We start from the raw sequence: 19217 nt of genomic DNA, 5'->3' as shown, positions 1-19217 counted from the left end.
GAATCTATGTATGTAGTTGCTACGCACCCCAGAGATGGACAATTGAGCAGTTCCATCAGATGCTAGATGGGAACATCGGAGAGCTCATTGGACGGAGACCAGTCGTCATCGCAGGAGATTTCAATGCTTGGGCAGTGGATTGGGAGAGCAGGTGTACCAACGTGCTGGAAGCTCTGGCAAAGTTGAACGTCAGTCTGGCCAACTTAGGAACCATCAGCACCTTCCGCAAAGATGGTAGGGAATCCATTATCGACGTCACTTTCTGCAGTACGTCGCTAATGGCAAATATGAACTGGAGAGTGTGCGAAGAGTACACCCATAGTGACCATCAGGCGATCCGGTACAGTATCGGCGAACGGACACCGGTGGAAATGCGGAGGACGAAAGTAAGCGAGCGGAAGTGGAAGACGAAGGTATTCAATAAAGATCTCTTCATCGAAGCGCTAAGGGTAGACAGCAGCGTCCCGGGCCTAAGCGCGTTCGAGTTGACCGAATCATTAGCAAGGACATGTGCCACAACTATGCCGAGAAAACTTGAGCCAACAAACAGGCGGCGTCCAGCTTAATGATGGGACGAGGAAATTAGCACCCTCCGTGCTAGTTGTCTTCTAGCCATAAGGCGCGTTCAGATAGCAAGAACGGAAGCAGACAGAGAGGAGCGCAGGGTGGTGCACTGAAACGAAAGATAAAGCTGAGCAAGTCAAATAGTTTCAAGGAGCTGTGCCGCGACGCCGATGCCAACCCCTGGGGCAACGCATACCGAGTCGCGATGGCGAAGATCAGAGGTCCAACGATGCCGGTTGAAATGTGTCCCAACAAGCTGAAAGTTAACGTGGAGCGACTTTTCCCACCTGGCCACCTACACCATATGGCGAGGTAGATGAAGACATCGTTGAACAAGTCTCCAACGAGGAACTCATAGCAGCAGCGAAAGGGTTGAAGGCGAATAAAGTTCCCGGCCCGGATGGAATTCCCAACGTGGCGTTGAAGGCGGCGATCCAGACGTTCCCGGACATGTTAAGGATGGTGCTGCAGAAATGTCTGGACGGGGGTCAGTTCCCTGATAGGTGGAAGGTACAAAAGCTTGTGCTGTTGCCGCAGCTTGGAAAAGCGCCGGGGGATCCTGCATCGTATAGGCCAATATGCTTGCGGGATACTGTCGGAAAGCTCTTGGAGAGGATCATCCTGAACAGGCTGACGAAATGCACGGAGAGTGAACACGGATTATCGGCATTGAGAGGCAGTTCGGATTCCGGAAAGGGAGATCGATGGTGGATGCAATTCGGACAGTGATTGACACAGCCGAGAAAGCTTACAATCAGAAGCAGAGAGGAAATCGATACTGCACCTTGATTACGACTGATGTGTAGAATGCATTCAATAGCGCCAGCTGGGATGCCATCGCCAAGGCGCTCCATAGAATGAGGGTTCCAGACTACCTCTGCAGGATTCTAAGTAGTTACTTCCAGAACCGGGTCCTGGTCTACGTGACAGACACGGGCAGAAATCGCTTAGAATCACGGCGGGAGTTAAACAAGGCTCCATTCTAGGTCCCACGCTGTGGAATGGAATGTACAATGGCGTGCTGACGCTCAAGCTGCCCAAAGGAGTTGACTTTGCGGACAATGTCGTCTTGGCGGTAACCGGTGAGACGCTGGAAGAAGTGGAAATGCTAGCGACCGAGGCTATAGATACGATTGGTAACTGGATGCAAGGAACGAAGCTGTAGATAGCCCATCACAAAACAGAAGTGATGTTGGTCAGTAACTGCAAAGCAGTGCAGCGGGCAGAAATCACCGTTGGAGAGCACACCATTGTTTCGAAGCGCGTCCTGAAGTATCTGGGAGTGATGATCGACGACCGGCTAAGCTTTAACAGCCACATTGAATATGCTTGCGAGTAGGCGGCGAAGGTCATCAACGCAATAGCCAGAATCATGCCGAACAATTCTGGTCCAAGCAGCAGCAAGAGGCGTCTTTCAGACTAGTGTGTCCTCATCGATACTTAGGTACGGAGGTCCAGCCTGGATTGAAGCGCTGAAAACGAAGCAGAACCAAAGGAAATTGAGCAGTACGTTCCGGTTCATGGCCATGCGAGTCGTGAGTGCGTACAGAACCATTTCGATGCAGGCAGAATGAGTTTTCGCCAATCGGCATCACCTTGGCGGAGGACTACGAGTGCTATATGACGAGAGAAACCAGAGGATTACGAAAAATGGTGAGAACGGTGTCGACGGCTAACTGGCAGCAGGAGTGGGATGCAGCAGAGAACGGTAGATTGACACACAGCTAATACCGACCTGGGTGAGCAGGAAGCATGGAGAAGTCAACTTCCACTTGACGCAGTTCCTGTCTGGTCATGGGTGCTTCAGGAAGTACCTGCATCGGTTCGGACACACAATGTCCCCTTCTATCCGGAGTGTGGGAATGTGGAAGAATCACCAGAGCACGTGGTCTTCGAATGTCCTAGATTTGATGTTGTGCGAGAGGAGATGCTCACCCTTAGCGCGAAGAATGTCGTCGAGGAAATGTGTCGAGAGGAGGGCACCTTTAACGCCGTCAGCAGAGCAGTAACGCAAATCATGTCAGCGCTGCAGCGAAAATGGCGAGAAGACCAGCTAGAAAGTAGTAATGTGCTCACACAAGTGCAAACTGAAAGCCGAAGCCGGGAGAACTCTCCGTCAAAGTAGGTTGAATCCCCACTGGGGATAACCGAGTAGAACGTGACGCTAGGAGCTAAATGGCTCACAAATTGGAGAGACGATCAGCGAACTGGAAGCGCCAATTAGCTGAGGTAAAGTGAGGTGCGTAATGCACGGCCCCCACCGAAGTAATACGACAAATGGTTCCGGGGGAAAAGGGCAAGGCGTCCAAGGAGGATTTAGTGCGGTAAGAATCCCACACATCGTGTCACCGCGACCGATGGCATTTTTAATGGTTTCCTCCTTGCCCAAAAAAAAAACACACACACACACAGATGAAGGGGTCGGAGGCTAAGGTGGAGTAGTGTACCGGGCAGATGGAGACATCTAGTGGAGTTTTGCGGAGACCTGTTTGTAAACTTGCAGTTCTTGATGTTCGTGGTAATGCGGAAGTCGAAGCAGGGATTCGAGGAGATGCTAAATTCGGAGCAGAAATTAGCGGAGACGGTGACGCCGAAGCAGTGTTTGAGCGACACGAAGGGAGAATGTTCCGAAAAGTGATTCCATTCGACGACCCCTCGTACAATCGCAACGTTATGAAAGATAATATGGAAGATAATGGATTGTGGTGGCGAAAAGTCATATTGATAAGAGATTATCATTATGTTATTGATTTGTCATCATTGTGTTAGGAAGTGTTACACAGTTGTACAAGTAAATTACAATCAATACTTTATTATGCCTAATTGGATTATATTAATTAAAACTAACTACAGGTTAATCCTAAAATAATGTTGAACTTATTAAACATATTGCATTTCTGAATTACGAAGCTTGAGACCGATGGTATGTAGATTGTATTGAACTAAAATAACTTCAAACTAATAATAATAAAATGTATAGCTTTGAGCTGTCGCAAAACAAATAAGACGATTCGCTACAAAGAGCTCAGAAAAATAGATTTTCGCAACAGGACTAGACACATTTTTATGATTCTGGTACTCTAATGAACTTACTTAATAAAAATTCCCTGGTTGTGGCAAAATTTCCTTATAATTCCAGGCTTTTAAGGTCTTTTGAAATAATTTGGTAATTCCAGGTTTTTAAGGTTTTTCGAGGTAGTTGCCAGTCTGTTAAGATGTAATTTACTATTTTGTATTTTCGAAACTTTTGAGCTAATTTATCTCATTTGCCAACATCAAGTTAATGTGAGTGAACGTGAATCTTCCGCCAAAAGCAGCTTTGATGATGCTAATTTTTAAGCATTTTTGCATATTTCCCGAGAAAGCTCTTTTTTTATTTCCCGATTACCGGGTGGTTGATTCCCGGAGAATTTGGAAATCCTATTCCTGGATCACTATTGTGCACTGAATGCTGAGATGTGAAGTGCAGTTCTACCCAGGGCGTCACAATATCGGCTTCAATCGACAAAATCAATAAGACAATGAGACTGCTAGTTTTCTTTTTTTTTCTGTTGCAGTCGAGCAGCTTTGCATAATTCTAGCACCTCAGTCGACGTCTACAAACAAATTGTCTATCGCTATTCTCTCATTCTCCCGTCCCATCATTCGTGTATCTTTCAAGCTTCGGTGAAGTGGACGAGTGAAAGTCCGCTCGACTTCGATCAGCTAGCCTTTCATGGAGGCGTTCAATCGAAGTTGCACGGCGTATATGACAGAAATAAAAATATATATTTAATGCATTTTGCACATGTAGTTATTTGAAGATTACACGTACTATCTTTCCTCCACACGTTTATTTTAAAGAAGTAACGAAAGCAGGTGACAAAGTGTCGGTGGAAGGAATTGAAAGCCAATGTGAGGCTTCGTTTAAACTCGAAAACCGATGGTGCTTTTTTTGAAACCAAATGGGCAAAGCAAGGCGAGAAAAGTACAGCCAGGCTTTAAGCAAACCGCACATGTATCAATATATTGAAAGAAGGTATTGACAATACAATTATTGTCAAAGTAAGGAATCGAGGAGGGTCCACTATAGAGCTTCGAAAATGTAGAGCCCTGGTTCTACCTTCAAAATCCCGAGGGCTGGTGTTTGGTCCCTTGTTAATCAATAGTTCGATAGCCCGACCATGTCCAATTCAAGCTGCCAACTGAAGTCTTCATCGACCACGTTCACATCAGCATTATTAACCAATCAAGAGCTCTGCAACATTTTTATGACCGTGCCATGCTGCGCTATGAAGTGGAGTTCTACCGGTAATTGAACTAATTTTTAATGGGGAGACCCTGCATCCATACCTCTTACGCCAAAGTTACGAGTTCAAATCTCACCCCCGAACAAGTCAGGAATGATACAAGTGCAAATAAAAATAATATTTATAGTAATAATAATAAAAATATGGAAAACAATTATCAGTGGCATGAATAATTGATCGTGTCCATTTTGAGCAGCAAAATTCAAAGGAGTCCATTGTTTTTCATTCACTGCATTCACGTCACCATTCTTTGAAATCAAGAGTTCTGCAACGTTCTTATGACCATTCCATGCTGCGCTATGAAGCGGAGTTCTACCGGTAATTGATCAAATGTTAACAGTGGCTCCTCTATCAATCAACAGTTGGATCAACTGGTCGTGTCCATTTTGAGCTGCATAGGAAAGAGCAGTCCTTTGTTCTTCATCCACTGCATTCAAATCAGCATTGTTTGATATCAGAAGTTCTGCAACGTTCTTATGACCATTCCATGCTGCGTTGTGAAGCGGAGTTATACCGGTAGTTGAACAAATGTTAACAGTGGATCCTTTGTCAATCAACAGTTGGATTAACTGATCGTGTCCATTTTGAGCTGCAAAGGAAAGAGCAGTCCTTTGTTCTTCATCCACTGCATTCAAATCAGCATTGTTTGATATCAGAAGTTCTGCAACGTTCTTATGACCATTCCATGCTGCGTTGTGAAGCGGAGTTATACCGGTAGTTGAACAAGTGTTAACAGTGGATCCTTTGTCAATCAACAGTTTGATCAACTGATCGTGTCCATTTTGAGCTGCAAAGGAAAGAGCAGTCCTTTGTTCTTCATCCACTGCATTCAAATCAGCATTGTTTGATATCAAGAGTTCTGCAACGTTCTTATGACCATTCCATGCTGCGTTGTGAAGCGGAGTTCTACCGGTAATTGAACAAATGTTAACAGTGGATCCTTTGTCAATCAACAGTTGGATTAACTGATCGTGTCCATTTTGAGCTGCAAAGGAAAGAGCAGTCCTTTGTTCTTCATCCACTGCATTCAAATCAGCATTGTTTGATATCAGAAGTTCTGCAACGTTCTTATGACCATTCCATGCTGCGTTGTGAAGCGGAGTTATACCGGTAGTTGAACAAGTGTTAACAGTGGATCCTTTGTCAATCAACAGTTTGATCAACTGATCGTGTCCATTTTGAGCTGCATAATAAAGAGCAGTCTTTTGTTCTTTATCCACTGCATTCAAATCAGCATTGTTTGATATCAGAAGTTCTGCAACGTTCTTATGACCATTCCATGCTGCGTTGTGAAGCGGAGTTATACCGGTAGTTGAACAAGTGTTAACAGTGGATCCTTTGTCAATCAACAGTTTGATCAACTGATCGTGTCCATTTTGAGCTGCATAATAAAGAGCAGTCTTTTGTTCTTCATCCACTGCATTCACGTCAGCATTGTTTGATATCAAGAGTTCTGCAACGTCCTTATGACCATTTGGTGCTGTGGTATGAAGTGGAGTTCAACCGCTAGTTGAACAAGTGTTAACAGTGGATCCTCTGTCAATCAACAGTTGGATCAAGTGATCGTGTCCATTGTCAGCTGCATAATGAATAGCAGTCCATTGTTTTTCATCCACTGCATTCACGTCAGCATTGTTTGATATCAAGAGTTCTGCAACGTTCTTATGACCATTCCATGCTGCGTTGTGAAGCGGAGTTCTACCGGTAATTGAACAAATGTTAACAGTGGATCCTCTGTCAATCAACAGTTGGATCAAGTGATCGTGTCCATTGTCAGCTGCATAATGAATAGCAGTCCATTGTTTTTCATCCACTGCATTCACGTCAGCATTGTTTGATATCAAGAGTTCTGCAACGTTCTTATGACCATTCCATGCTGCGTTGTGAAGCGGAGTTCTACCGGTAATTGAACAAATGTTAACAGTGGATCCTTTGTCAATCAACAGTTGGATTAACTGATCGTGTCCATTTTGAGCTGCAAAGGAAAGAGCAGTCCTTTGTTCTTCATCCACTGCATTCAAATCAGCATTGTTTGATATCAGAAGTTCTGCAACGTTCTTATGACCATTCCGTGCTGCGCTATGAAGTGGAGTTAAACCGGAAGTAGAACAAGTGTTAACAGTGGATCCTCTGTTAATCAACAGTTGGATCAACTGATTGTGTCCATTTTCAGCTGCATAATGAATAGCAGTCCATTGATCTTCATCCACTGCATTCACGTCAGCATTGTTTGATATCAAGAGTTCTGCAACGTCCTTATGACCATTTGATGCTGTGGTATGAAGTGGAGTTTCACCGGTAGTTGAACAAGTGTTAACAGTGGATCCTCTGTCAATCAACAGTTGGATCAACTGATCGTGTCCATTTTCAGCTGCATAATGAATAGCAGTCCATTGATCTTCATCCACTGCATTCACGTCAGCATTGTTTGATATCAAGAGTTCTGCAACGTCCTTATGACCATTTGATGCTGTGGTATGAAGTGGAGTTTCACCGGTAGTTGAACAAGTGTTAACAGTGGATCCTTTGTCAATCAACAGTTGGATCAACTGATCGTGTCCATTGTCAGCTGCATAATGAATAGCAGTCCATTGTTTTTCATCCACTGCATTTACGTCAGCATTGTTTGATATCAAGAGTTCTGCAACGTTCTTATGACCATTCCATGCTGCGTTGTGAAGCGGAGTTCTACCGGTAATTGAACAAATGTTAACAGTGGATCCTTTGTCAATCAACAGTTGGATTAACTGATCGTGTCCATTTTGAGCTGCAAAGGAAAGAGCAGTCCTTTGTTCTTCATCCACTGCATTCAAATCAGCATTGTTTGATATCAGAAGTTCTGCAACGTTCTTATGACCATTCCATGCTGCGTTGTGAAGCGGAGTTATACCGGTAGTTGAACAAGTGTTAACAGTGGATCCTTTGTCAATCAACAGTTTGATCAACTGATCGTGTCCATTTTGAGCTGCATAATAAAGAGCAGTCTTTTGTTCTTTATCCACTGCATTCACGTCAACATTGTTTGATATCAAGAGTTCTGCAACGTTCTTATGACCATTCCGTGCTGCGCTATGAAGTGGAGTTACACCGTAAATTGAACAAATGTGAATAGTGGATCCTTTATCAATCAACAGTTGGATCAACTGGTGGTGTCCATTATGAGCAGCTAAATTCAAAGGAGTCCATTGATTTTCATCCACTGCATTCACGTCAGCATTGTTTGATATCAAGAGCTCTGCAATATTCTTATGACCATTCCATGCTGCGGTATGAAGTGGAGTTCTACCGGTAGTTGAACAAGTGTTAACAGTGGATCCTTTGTCAATCAACAGTTTGATCAACTGATCGTGTCCATTTTGAGCTGCATAATAAAGAGCAGTCTTTTGTTCTTTATCCACTGCATTCAAATCAGCATTGTTTGATATCAGAAGTTCTGCAACGTTCTTATGACCATTCCATGCTGCGTTGTGAAGCGGAGTTATACCGGTAGTTGAACAAGTGTTAACAGTGGATCCTTTGTCAATCAACAGTTTGATCAACTGATCGTGTCCATTTTGAGCTGCATAATAAAGAGCAGTCTTTTGTTCTTTATCCACTGCATTCAAATCAGCATTGTTTGATATCAGAAGTTCTGCAACGTTCTTATGACCATTCCATGCTGCGTTGTGAAGCGGAGTTCTACCGGTAATTGAACAAATGTTAACAGTGGATCCTCTGTCAATCAACAGTTGGATCAAGTGATCGTGTCCATTGTCAGCTGCATAATGAATAGCAGTCCATTGTTTTTCATCCACTGCATTCACGTCAGCATTGTTTGATATCAAGAGTTCTGCAACGTTCTTATGACCATTCCATGCTGCGTTGTGAAGCGGAGTTCTACCGGTAATTGAACAAATGTTAACAGTGGATCCTTTGTCAATCAACAGTTGGATTAACTGATCGTGTCCATTTTGAGCTGCAAAGGAAAGAGCAGTCCTTTGTTCTTCATCCACTGCATTCAAATCAGCATTGTTTGATATCAGAAGTTCTGCAACGTTCTTATGACCATTCCATGCTGCGTTGTGAAGCGGAGTTCTACCGGTAATTGAACAAATGTTAACAGTGGATCCTCTGTCAATCAACAGTTGGATCAAGTGATCGTGTCCATTGTCAGCTGCATAATGAATAGCAGTCCATTGTTTTTCATCCACTGCATTCACGTCAGCATTGTTTGATATCAAGAGTTCTGCAACGTTCTTATGACCATTCCATGCTGCGTTGTGAAGCGGAGTTCTACCGGTAATTGAACAAATGTTAACAGTGGATCCTTTGTCAATCAACAGTTGGATCAACTGATCGTGTCCATTTTCAGCTGCATAATGAATAGCAGTCCATTGATCTTCATCCACTGCATTCACGTCAGCATTGTTTGATATCAAGAGTTCTGCAACGTTCTTATGACCATTCCATGCTGCGTTGTGAAGCGGAGTTCTACCGGTAATTGAACAAATGTTAACAGTGGATCCTTTGTCAATCAACAGTTGGATTAACTGATCGTGTCCATTTTCAGCTGCATAATGAATAGCAGTCCATTGATCTTCATCCACTGCATTCACGTCAGCATTGTTTGATATCAAGAGTTCTGCAACGTCCTTATGACCATTTGATGCTGTGGTATGAAGTGGAGTTTCACCGGTAGTTGAACAAGTGTTAACAGTGGATCCTTTGTCAATCAACAGTTGGATCAACTGATCGTGTCCATTTTCAGCTGCATAATGAATAGCAGTCCATTGATCTTCATCCACTGCATTCACGTCAGCATTGTTTGATATCAAGAGTTCTGCAACGTCCTTATGACCATTTGATGCTGTGGTATGAAGTGGAGTTTCACCGGTAGTTGAACAAGTGTTAACAGTGGATCCTCTGTCAATCAACAGTTGGATCAACTGATCGTGTCCATTTTCAGCTGCATAATGAATAGCAGTCCATTGATCTTCATCCACTGCATTCACGTCAGCATTGTTTGATATCAAGAGTTCTGCAACGTCCTTATGACCATTCCATGCTGTGGTATGAAGTGGAGTTTCACCGGTAGTTGAACAAGTGTTAACAGTGGATCCTTTGTCAATCAACAGTTGGATCAACTGATCGTGTCCATTGTCAGCTGCATAATGAATAGCAGTCCATTGTTTTTCATCCACTGCATTTACGTCAGCATTGTTTGATATCAAGAGTTCTGCAACGTTCTTATGACCATTCCATGCTGCGTTGTGAAGCGGAGTTCTACCGGTAATTGAACAAATGTTAACAGTGGATCCTTTGTCAATCAACAGTTGGATTAACTGATCGTGTCCATTTTGAGCTGCAAAGGAAAGAGCAGTCCTTTGTTCTTCATCCACTGCATTCAAATCAGCATTGTTTGATATCAGAAGTTCTGCAACGTTCTTATGACCATTCCATGCTGCGTTGTGAAGCGGAGTTATACCGGTAGTTGAACAAGTGTTAACAGTGGATCCTTTGTCAATCAACAGTTTGATCAACTGATTGTGTCCATTATGAGCTGCAAAGGAAAGAGCAGTCCTTTGTTCTTCATCCACTGCATTCAAATCAGCATTGTTTGATATCAAGAGTTCTGCAACGTTCTTATGACCATTCCATGCTGCGTTGTGAAGCGGAGTTCTACCGGTAGTTGAACAAGTGTTAACAGTGGATCCTTTGTCAATCAACAGTTTGATCAACTGATCGTGTCCATTTTGAGCTGCATAATAAAGAGCAGTCTTTTGTTCTTTATCCACTGCATTCACGTCAACATTGTTTGATATCAAGAGTTCTGCAACGTTCTTATGACCATTCCGTGCTGCGCTATGAAGTGGAGTTACACCGTAAATTGAACAAATGTGAATAGTGGATCCTTTATCAATCAACAGTTGGATCAACTGGTGGTGTCCATTATGAGCAGCTAAATTCAAAGGAGTCCATTGATTTTCATCCACTGCATTCACGTCAGCATTGTTTGATATCAAGAGCTCTGCAATATTCTTATGACCATTCCATGCTGCGGTATGAAGTGGAGTTCTACCGGTAGTTGAACAAGTGTTAACAGTGGATCCTTTGTCAATCAACAGTTTGATCAACTGATCGTGTCCATTTTGAGCTGCATAATAAAGAGCAGTCTTTTGTTCTTTATCCACTGCATTCAAATCAGCATTGTTTGATATCAGAAGTTCTGCAACGTTCTTATGACCATTCCATGCTGCGTTGTGAAGCGGAGTTCTACCGGTAATTGAACAAATGTTAACAGTGGATCCTCTGTCAATCAACAGTTGGATCAAGTGATCGTGTCCATTGTCAGCTGCATAATGAATAGCAGTCCATTGTTTTTCATCCACTGCATTCACGTCAGCATTGTTTGATATCAAGAGTTCTGCAACGTTCTTATGACCATTCCATGCTGCGTTGTGAAGCGGAGTTCTACCGGTAATTGAACAAATGTTAACAGTGGATCCTTTGTCAATCAACAGTTGGATTAACTGATCGTGTCCATTTTGAGCTGCAAAGGAAAGAGCAGTCCTTTGTTCTTCATCCACTGCATTCAAATCAGCATTGTTTGATATCAGAAGTTCTGCAACGTTCTTATGACCATTCCATGCTGCGTTGTGAAGCGGAGTTCTACCGGTAATTGAACAAATGTTAACAGTGGATCCTCTGTCAATCAACAGTTGGATCAAGTGATCGTGTCCATTGTCAGCTGCATAATGAATAGCAGTCCATTGTTTTTCATCCACTGCATTCACGTCAGCATTGTTTGATATCAAGAGTTCTGCAACGTTCTTATGACCATTCCATGCTGCGTTGTGAAGCGGAGTTCTACCGGTAATTGAACAAATGTTAACAGTGGATCCTTTGTCAATCAACAGTTGGATTAACTGATCGTGTCCATTTTGAGCTGCAAAGGAAAGAGCAGTCCTTTGTTCTTCATCCACTGCATTCAAATCAGCATTGTTTGATATCAGAAGTTCTGCAACGTTCTTATGACCATTCCATGCTGCGTTGTGAAGCGGAGTTCTACCGGTAATTGAACAAATGTTAACAGTGGATCCTCTGTCAATCAACAGTTGGATCAAGTGATCGTGTCCATTGTCAGCTGCATAATGAATAGCAGTCCATTGTTTTTCATCCACTGCATTCACGTCAGCATTGTTTGATATCAAGAGTTCTGCAACGTTCTTATGACCATTCCATGCTGCGTTGTGAAGCGGAGTTCTACCGGTAATTGAACAAATGTTAACAGTGGATCCTTTGTCAATCAACAGTTGGATCAACTGATCGTGTCCATTTTCAGCTGCATAATGAATAGCAGTCCATTGATCTTCATCCACTGCATTCACGTCAGCATTGTTTGATATCAAGAGTTCTGCAACGTCCTTATGACCATTTGATGCTGTGGTATGAAGTGGAGTTTCACCGGTAGTTGAACAAGTGTTAACAGTGGATCCTTTGTCAATCAACAGTTGGATCAACTGATCGTGTCCATTTTCAGCTGCATAATGAATAGCAGTCCATTGATCTTCATCCACTGCATTCACGTCAGCATTGTTTGATATCAAGAGTTCTGCAACGTCCTTATGACCATTCCATGCTGTGGTATGAAGTGGAGTTTCACCGGTAGTTGAACAAGTGTTAACAGTGGATCCTTTGTCAATCAACAGTTGGATCAACTGATCGTGTCCATTGTCAGCTGCATAATGAATAGCAGTCCATTGTTTTTCATCCACTGCATTTACGTCAGCATTGTTTGATATCAAGAGTTCTGCAACGTTCTTATGACCATTCCATGCTGCGTTGTGAAGCGGAGTTCTACCGGTAATTGAACAAATGTTAACAGTGGATCCTTTGTCAATCAACAGTTGGATTAACTGATCGTGTCCATTTTGAGCTGCAAAGGAAAGAGCAGTCCTTTGTTCTTCATCCACTGCATTCAAATCAGCATTGTTTGATATCAGAAGTTCTGCAACGTTCTTATGACCATTCCATGCTGCGTTGTGAAGCGGAGTTATACCGGTAGTTGAACAAGTGTTAACAGTGGATCCTTTGTCAATCAACAGTTTGATCAACTGATTGTGTCCATTATGAGCTGCAAAGGAAAGAGCAGTCCTTTGTTCTTCATCCACTGCATTCAAATCAGCATTGTTTGATATCAGAAGTTCTGCAACGTTCTTATGACCATTCCATGCTGCTTTGTGAAGCGGAGTTATACCGGTAGTTGAACAAGTGTTAACAGTGGATCCTTTGTCAATCAACAGTTTGATCAACTGATCGTGTCCATTTTGAGCTGCATAATAAAGAGCAGTCTTTTGTTCTTTATCCACTGCATTCACGTCAACATTGTTTGATATCAAGAGTTCTGCAACGTTCTTATGACCATTCCGTGCTGCGCTATGAAGTGGAGTTACACCGTAAATTGAACAAATGTGAATAGTGGATCCTTTATCAATCAACAGTTGGATCAACTGGTGGTGTCCATTATGAGCAGCTAAATTCAAAGGAGTCCATTGATTTTCATCCACTGCATTCACGTCAGCATTGTTTGATATCAAGAGCTCTGCAATATTCTTATGACCATACCATGCTGCGGTATGAAGTGGAGTTCTACCGGTAGTTGAACAAGTGTTAACAGTGGATCCTTTGTCAATCAACAGTTGGATCAACTGATCGTGTCCATTTTGAGCTGCATAATGAATAGCAGTCCATTGATCTTCATCCACTGCATTCACGTCAGCATTGTTTGATATCAAGAGTTCTGCAACGTCCTTATGACCATTTGATGCTGTGGTATGAAGTGGAGTTTCACCGGTAGTTGAACAAGTGTTAACAGTGGATCCTTTGTCAATCAACAGTTGGATCAACTGATCGTGTCCATTTTCAGCTGCATAATAAAGAGCAGTTATTTTTTTTTCATCCGCTGCATTCACGTCAGCTTTATTCTTTAATAAAAATTCACAGATTTCAACAAACCCACGTTTCGCAACAACCAGAATCATATCCGTTAGGTTGCTTGTTGAGAATGATTTAAAATGTCCTTCTAAAGAGGAAATGATACTCAAACAGTCACACTCACATGCCCACAGTGCAATCTTCCAGCTTTTTTCACACAGATTATTTAAGATCTTGATATATGCCTGGTTTCCTTCCATCTTGGTCATAGACAATCTTCGAACAACAATATATCTAGACAAAATGTGTATGACAATTTCTCCTGACAATGTAAAAATGTTGTCGCATAGATATTTTGCCACAAAGTATTCACTGTAAGACCGATGGCAAAAATCAACCTTCTGCTGGACTACATGAACCAGTTGTGATGAATCTGATTCCTGTTCGCATCGGTTTTTAAATTGATCGTGTATGTCTCTATAATATTGATTTTTAAACAATTCCCTTCGTACTTCAATGTTTAGCAGCTCCATAGCTAATAACTGATGCTTCAAAATAAAATCACCCATCAACCAATCCAATTCAGCGTCGCTCAGATCAAATTTGGGCTTAAATTTTTCCATAAATTTCTTGTGAAAACATCTTCTTATAAACTCTTTGTATAGCTGTGCAATATTCATTTTTTCTTTAGTCAGATCAATGAGCTGATTTGTATTCTTCGATGAATGGTAATTTTTAAATTTTTCTAAATAAACCTCCGCCAGCATTTTTACCATGAGTGGCGCACCACAAATTTCGCCTAAATTTGAAGGGATATTTGATTTAAATGTGTTTAAAATATGTTTCGAGTAGCTTTCAAAGCAACGTTCATCTAGATCTGGTTCGTGCCACATCTTTCTGAAATAGTTGATTTGGTCTTCCACAATGAACGGCTCCAGAAACATAGATCTTACATTAAATTTACTCTCTAATAATACTTGCATATGTTTTCTGGCGCTGATGATGATTCGAATGCTCTTTTTCAACTTGAGTTGTTCCAGCATCTCAATCACCTTGTCAGTGTACTTGGAGTGGATCTCGTCGAAGCCATCCATCAATATAAGAATAGAATAGCCTCTGTCATCCCTTTCATGTGGGGAATTTTCAATGAGATCGCAATTTCGCTCTGAAAGGATCACTTTGAGCACATTAAGCACCTTCAACTCTGAAATGTGTTTTACTTTTTCGAGCTCCATCACCAACTCGCTTAAATACACTAACAGTACATTAACGACATTTTGCTTCTGCACTTCAAAGGCTACAAACTGAAGCAAGCTAGTCTTCCCCATTCCGGGGTCTGCCAGAAGTACGATGATCTGATGGTCTTCAAATGTATCCCCAAGCTCTTCAATAAACTGAGTGTCACTCATCTGTCGTGAAATTACTTCAATGTTGTCTTCCATACCTGGTTGGTTGTCTTTATTAAGGAGATTTTCAGCCAGACGCTGGTTCATCTCGGCCTCTTCCATACCTGTTTTCTCAACTTCAATGACATTTTCGTCATTGGTCGGTTTACTATATTTGTATATAATACGGCGATTGATGTAATATTTTTGCAATTGTTTTGATTCCTTACCTTCAAGTTTATCGTTATCATTCTGAATTTCACTAAGACAGTTTAGTACATCACTTTTTTTCAACATTGCCTTCATTTTATTCTTTTTAGGTTTATTGAGTTGGTCAAATTTTAATATCAGATCTCTAAATATCAGATCGATTTCTCTCAATTTTCTGAGAATTTCTGGACAGATCCACGATTTACACCACGTCCACAGCTCGCTTTCAATAATTGGATACAAATCATTTGGTTGACTCACCAATAGAGAAAAGTCGTTGAAGAATGCCACAATTTCCTCCTCACTAAAATAACGTGGCAAATGTTTCACCCTTGAGTTTCTTAGTAAAAAGTTATTCACTGTTATTGTCTTCTTCATATCAAGCTTATCTTTTTCCAGAACTTTAAACAACTTGGCAACATTGAATTGTTCGCTTTCCGAGTTGAAGCTATCTAAAAAACTGCATTGCTTCTTTTTTATTGTTAAAACGTCTTTCAGAGGAGTACTATAGGTTTCTAAAATGTTACTGACGGTTCCATTGTTGAAAAGCTCTTTGATTGCCTTTTTAAGGTTTTCGAAATCTTTGTTGATAAAATTGCTCAACTCCTTAATAGCTTTTTCGGTTGGATCCAGTTTCAGGTGTCGGGCCTTGGATCCAGGAAATCGTAGGATTTCATCTACTTCTACCTCAACAGTCCTCACCCAATCAACATCGGAGATGTTTAAATCCTTATTAGTAAATATATAGAACTGCTTTTTGTATTGGTCTTTCTTAAAGTTTTCAACAACTTTCAAATAGGATTCCAGGTACTTGTAAATACTGAAGTCTCCGTTGTGTTGATCTTTTTCCACGGTCGGAAATAGTGCATTTAAATCGATAACATTTACCTTGCCATCTTTGGTAACGGCGTGCTTCACCTGGATGAAGTGTAACACCTCACGTCGATCGTCAATGATCACTACGTCATCATACTTGTCGGCTTTTGACATTTCATATGCCAATCTGACTTTGAAACTGTCTCTCCGCATCCGTAGAAAAAAGGTGACTGCAACTTGTTTTTGATATACTTCGCCGTGGTAGCCTGATTGGATTTTTCTTTCATATGTTCCGTCTTGTAATAGGTTCGGCATTTTCAATTGTTTTTCATCCGCTGCATTCACGTCAGCTTTATTCTTTGATAATAATTCATATATTTCAACAAACCCACTTTCCGCAGCAACCAGTATCATATCCGTTAGGTTGCTTGTTGAGAATGATTTAAAATGTCCTTCTAAAGAGGAAATGATACTCAAACAGTCACACTCACATGCCCACAGTGCAATCTTCCAGTTTTTTTTACACAGATTATTTAAGATATTGAGATATGCCTGGTTCCCTTCCATCATGGCCATAGACAATCTTCGAACAACGATATATCTAGACCAAATGCGTCTGACAATTTTTCCTGACAACGTAAAAATGTTGTCGCATAGATATTTTGCCACAAAGTATTCACTGTAAGACCGATGGCAAAAATTAACCTTCTGCTGGACTACATGAACCAGTTGTGATGAATCTGATTCCTGTTTGCATCGTTTTTTAAATTGATCGTGTATTACTTTATAATATTGATTTTTTAATAAGTCCATACGTACTTCAATATTTAGCAGTTCCATAGCTAACAACTGATGCTTCAAAATAAAATCACCCATCAACCAATCCAATTCAGCGTCGCTCAGAGCAAATTTGGGCTTAAATTTTTCCATAAATTTCTTGTGAAAACATCTTCTTATAAACTGTTCGTATAGCTGTGCAATATTCATTTTTTCTTTAGTCAGATCAACGAGCTGATTGGTATTCTGTTTCTTCAATGAATGGTAATTTCTAAATTTTTCTAAATAAACCTCCGCCAGCATTTTTACCATGAGTGGCGCACCACAAATTTCACTTAATTTTGAAGGGATATTTGATTTAAATGTGTTTAAAATATGTTTCGAGTAGCTTTCAAAGCAATGTTCATCTAGATCTGGTTCGTGCCACATCTTTCTGAAATAGTTGATTTGATCTTCCACAATGAATGGCTCCAGAAACATAGATCTTAAATTAAATTTACTCTCTAATAATACTTGCATATGTTTTCTGGCGCTGATGATGATTCGAATGCTCTTTTTCAACTTGAGTTGTTCCAGCATCTTAATCACCTTGTCGGTGTACTTGGAGTGGATCTCGTCGAAGCCATCCATCACTATAAGAATGGAATAGCCTCTGTCATCCCTTTCATGTGGGGAATTTTCAATGAGATCGCAATTTCGCTCTGAAAGGATCACTTTGAGGACATTAAGCACCTTCAACTCTGAAATGTGTTCTACTTTTTCGAGCTCCATCACCAACTCGCTTAAATACACTAACAGCACATTAATGACATTTTGCTTCTGCACTTCAAAGGCTACAAACTGAAGCAAGCTAGTCTTCCCCATTCCGGGGTCTGCCAGGAGTACGATGATCTGATGGTCTTCAAATGTTTCCCCAAGCTCTTCAACAAACTGAGTGTCACTCATCTGTCGTGAAATTACTTCAATGTTGTCTTCCATACCTGGTTGGTTGTCTTTATTAAGGAGATTTTCAGCCAGACGCTGGGTCATCTCGGCCTCTTCCATACCTGTTTTCTCAACTTCAATGACATTTTCGTCATTGGTCGATTTACTATATTTGTATATAATACGGCGATTGATGTAATATTTTTGCAATTGTTTTGTTTCCTTACCTTCAAGTTTATCGTTATCATTCTGAATTTCACTAAGACAGTTTAGTACATCACTTTTTTTCAACATTGCCTTCATTTTATTGTTTTTGGGTTTATTGAGTTGGTCAAATTTTAATATCAGATCTCTAAATATCAGATCGATTTCTCTCAATTTTCTGAGAATTTCTGGACAGATCCACGATTTACACCACGTCCACAGCTCGCTTTCAATAATTGGATACAAATCATTTGGTTGACTCACCAATAGAGAAAAGTCGTTGAAGAATGCCACAATTTCCTCCTCACTAAAATAACGTGGCAAATGTTTCACCCTTGAGTTTCTTAGTAAAAAGTTATTCACTGTTATTGTCTTCTTCATATCAAGCTTATCTTTTTCCAGAACTTTAAACAACTTGGCAACATTGATTTGTTCGCTTTCCGAGTTGAAGCTATCTAAAAAACTGCATTGCTTCTTTTTTATTGTTAAAACGTCTTTCAGAGGAGTACTATAGGTTTCTAAAATGTTACTGACGGTTCCATTGTTGAAAAGCTCTATGATTGCCTTTTTAAGGTTTTCGAAATCTTTGTTGATAAAATTACTCAATTCTATAATAGCTTTTTCGGTTGGATACAGTTTCAGGTGTCGGGCCTTGGATCCAGGAAATCGTAGGATTTCATCTACTTCTACCTCATCAGTCCTCACCCAATCAACATCGGAGATGTTTAAATCCTTATTAGTAAATATATAGAACTGCTTTTTGTATTGGTCTTTCTTAAAGTTTTCAACAACTTTCAAATAGGATTCCAGGTACTTGTAAATACTGAAGTCTCCGTTGTGTTGATCTTTTTCCTCGGTCGGAAATAGTGCATTTAAATCGATAACATTTACCTTGCCATCTTTGGTAACGGCGTGCTTCACCTGGATGAAGTGTAACACCTCACGTCCATCGTCAATGATCACTACGTCATCATACTTGTCGGCTTGTGACACTTCATATGCCAATCTGACATTGAAACTGTCTCTCCGCATCCGTAGAAAAAAGGTGACTGCAACTTGTTTTTGGAATACTTTGCCGTGGTAACCTGATTGGATTTTTCCTTCATATGTTCCGTCTTGTAATAGGTTCGGCATT

At 41.0% G+C, this 19217-nt stretch overlaps 2 protein-coding genes across 2 annotated transcripts in view; both read right to left on the bottom strand.

Moving 5' to 3' along the window:
* LOC135699436 (uncharacterized) overlaps positions 1-14860 on the bottom strand; it is a gene marked incomplete at its 3' end in the record, with an annotated part of 69301 nt that extends 54441 nt beyond the window's left edge. The window contains exons 1-2 of the mRNA XM_065219704.1: positions 14731-14860; positions 7162-7323 (exon numbers count right to left, since the gene is read on the bottom strand). Of these exons, the coding sequence (XP_065075776.1) occupies positions 7162-7323; positions 14731-14860 (292 nt within the window). The remainder of the gene's footprint in view (positions 1-7161; positions 7324-14730) is intronic.
* Positions 14861-14954: 94 nt separating this feature from the next.
* LOC135699426 (uncharacterized) lies at positions 14955-17278 on the bottom strand. The gene is made up of 2 exons (XM_065219693.1): positions 15027-17278; positions 14955-14970 (listed from the first exon to the last, which is right to left on the bottom strand). Exons 1-2 carry the CDS (start codon positions 17264-17266, stop codon positions 14955-14957), a joined length of 2256 nt encoding a protein of 751 aa, XP_065075765.1. The 5' UTR covers positions 17267-17278.
* Between the last annotated feature and the right edge of the window lie 1939 nt (positions 17279-19217).

The sequence above is a fragment of the Ochlerotatus camptorhynchus genome, unplaced genomic scaffold, assembly GCF_037179485.1.
Source record: "Ochlerotatus camptorhynchus isolate MF236.1 unplaced genomic scaffold, CSIRO-AGI_Acam_v1.1 ptg000010l, whole genome shotgun sequence".
Taxonomy (NCBI): domain Eukaryota; kingdom Metazoa; phylum Arthropoda; class Insecta; order Diptera; family Culicidae; genus Ochlerotatus; species Ochlerotatus camptorhynchus.
Note: the sequence above shows the minus strand (reverse complement) of the source record. Positions and strands in the feature narration are given on the sequence as shown.

Bases quoted from the DNA above. Each gene is read 5' to 3' on its own strand.
- LOC135699426 (XM_065219693.1), bottom strand. From the start codon at position 17,266: ATGGTAAAAATGCTGGCGGAGGTTTATTTAGAAAAATTTAGAAATTAC.